The sequence below is a fragment of the Atheta coriaria genome, unplaced genomic scaffold (assembly GCF_025399875.1).
Source record: "Atheta coriaria isolate IRGN ID8LTWV9N9 unplaced genomic scaffold, Caltech_Dcor_3.1 scaffold1099_size1995, whole genome shotgun sequence".
NCBI classification, from domain to species: Eukaryota; Metazoa; Arthropoda; class Insecta; order Coleoptera; family Staphylinidae; genus Dalotia; species Dalotia coriaria.
In genome coordinates, this window is record NW_027050098.1 from 1 (window position 1) to 1,995 (window position 1,995).

The window sequence follows — 1,995 nt, forward strand, 5'->3', positions numbered from 1 at the left end:
AATAATGAATACAAACGCTGAAAAATACAGAATTATGTGAAATTTTACAATTTTATATGCTTTTTTACTAATTGTTGCCAATATTTCATCATTATTTAAACGTAAACACGCCTAAATATCAAAAATAATGTATTTTCTTACTTAACCTGCCACATCCGCCATTTTCTGTTTGTTAAGTGTAATCTTTGAGCAAAACGTACAATAACCAACCTTATCCTGGTGTAATATTATTGTTTACATCTAAATTTATTATATTATCTTATAGATTGCTGATTGAATAATCTATTTAATGTAAATAGTTTATTTTAATGTTTAAATCTGTTGATTGTTACTCTTCGTTCGCTGGTAACACACTCATATCCAGTTTGGTGATTGGTTCTGTCATGTAAACGGAATATTTGATCTTCTTGTTCTTGAACATACTGTATGTGTTATCGAACGTCACCGTATCTGAAAGCAAAAATGTTTGATCGATATTTTCATCAGAATGTGTGAACAAGTGAGTTTTTTGTACGTACAGGTGTAATTTGGTTTGCATTGCAACGCGCCTGATTCCTCCACTTGATGTGAAGGCACACGCATTGCTTTGATCACCTGGTGAACGTGTCCGGTGGCGTCGTCCTTGCAGGTGACGCCGAATTTGATGTCGTGGTCTTCAGTGACAAAGTCCCAGCTACAAAACAATTAAAATTGTTGTATTTTGAGTAAGTATACAAAATGGCGGATGTCTTACTTAAGGTAACATCCCTCTTCGGGTGCGTTGAAAACTAGAACTATTTTTCCACCACTTTTTACACTCGTGTCGGTGTAGTCACGTTTTTTGTCTTGTTCGAAGTTCTTTTTGTAGAAGCTCTTGGGTACTGTACCGCCGTAGTTAATCTTAAAGTATTTTAGTTTAGTTTTTGTTGGTTAGGTGGCGGTAGTAGTTGTTTGGGTTTGGTATTAACTAACCTTAGAGGGACATTTTGGATCACCATCAGGATCTACCATTGTTCCGCCATAGTGTACCGGAAGTTGATCGTCCGGAATACATTCTTTCATTGCTTTCTGGTACTTTCTCGGGTCTGATTTGAAAACGCTGATCTTGCTGATTGTGTATTCGTCCAAAAAGGGTTTAATTACATTGAATGCAAAGGCAAATACTCTTGGGGCTAAAAATATAAAATTTACAATTAATAATTGATTTTATTTTGATTATTTTAAGAGAATTTACCGTTGATTACGAAGCAAGCTTTCAATGACTCTGGATAATTGGCTTCGTACATTTGTATCATGGAAATGACAAGTTGTGTAGCTAAAAATTAGTTTTTTACGAATTAATTTGTCATAAATTGGATTTACTTGTATTCTTACCTGGTCGCCATGCGTACGGTCGAAGTTGGAAGCCTTCCATATCAAAAATGACAACAATTTCGTGTTGTCCCCGTTTTGCGGCTTTTTCCAGTGTGGTCTCCAGGACGTTAATGGCGAACCTGATGAAGTCATGGCGGCTCACTGAATGTAGAATTCCAACAATGTCCACGCCCTTAATTGGGATAATAGCAACTAAAAAACAAAAAAATTATGCTTTAATTGACTAATTGTGCTTAAACAAAAATGGCGGCCACGCCAATTACATGATAGACTATGTATACCGAGTAGGCAACACACAATACTTAACAGAAGTTTTATGCGAAGGTTTTTAGAACTTTTTTTTTATTTTTACATACTTGGACACCCTTCTGGATCAGTTCCAATCACTCCATACGCAATATACTTATCCATGACTTCTCCCGGTTGCCATGTACGTAAATATCCGTCGACTCCCCATTGTTGTCTCCAATTCATCGACTAAAATCATTATAAACACTAATTAACAAACTTGAATCCAAAAAATGCATATTATTCTTAAATAACCAATTAAAACTTTAAACAAATATTTAATAGCATAACCATACCTCTCTAAACATTTTTTCGGCATTCTCGACATTCCAACTCCTCGCTTGAAAAAAGAAA

The 1,995-nt window shown here is 35.2% G+C and overlaps 1 protein-coding gene across 1 annotated transcript; it reads right to left on the reverse strand.

Annotated features, from left to right (window-relative positions):
- Window positions 1-50: 50 nt before the first annotated feature.
- On the reverse strand, window positions 51-1,976 carry LOC135803071 (SEC14-like protein 2). Its single transcript, XM_065316694.1, has 8 exons — window positions 1,938-1,976; window positions 1,710-1,830; window positions 1,354-1,545; window positions 1,214-1,294; window positions 952-1,151; window positions 734-879; window positions 519-673; window positions 51-450 (listed from the first exon to the last, which is right to left on the reverse strand). Exons 1-8 carry the CDS (start codon window positions 1,947-1,949, stop codon window positions 329-331), a joined length of 1,029 nt encoding a protein of 342 aa, XP_065172766.1. The 5' UTR covers window positions 1,950-1,976; the 3' UTR covers window positions 51-328.
- Between the last annotated feature and the right edge of the window lie 19 nt (window positions 1,977-1,995).

What these genes read in the sequence shown, in the direction of transcription:
- LOC135803071 (XM_065316694.1), bottom strand. An exon ending in ACCGTACGCATGGCGACCAG is followed by an intron (nt 1,295 to 1,353) that starts GTAAGAATACAA and finishes ACTAATTTTTAG; the next exon opens with CTACACAACTTGTCATTTCC. An exon ending in AGCTTGCTTCGTAATCAACG is followed by an intron (nt 1,152 to 1,213) that starts GTAAATTCTCTT and finishes TTATATTTTTAG; the next exon opens with CCCCAAGAGTATTTGCCTTT.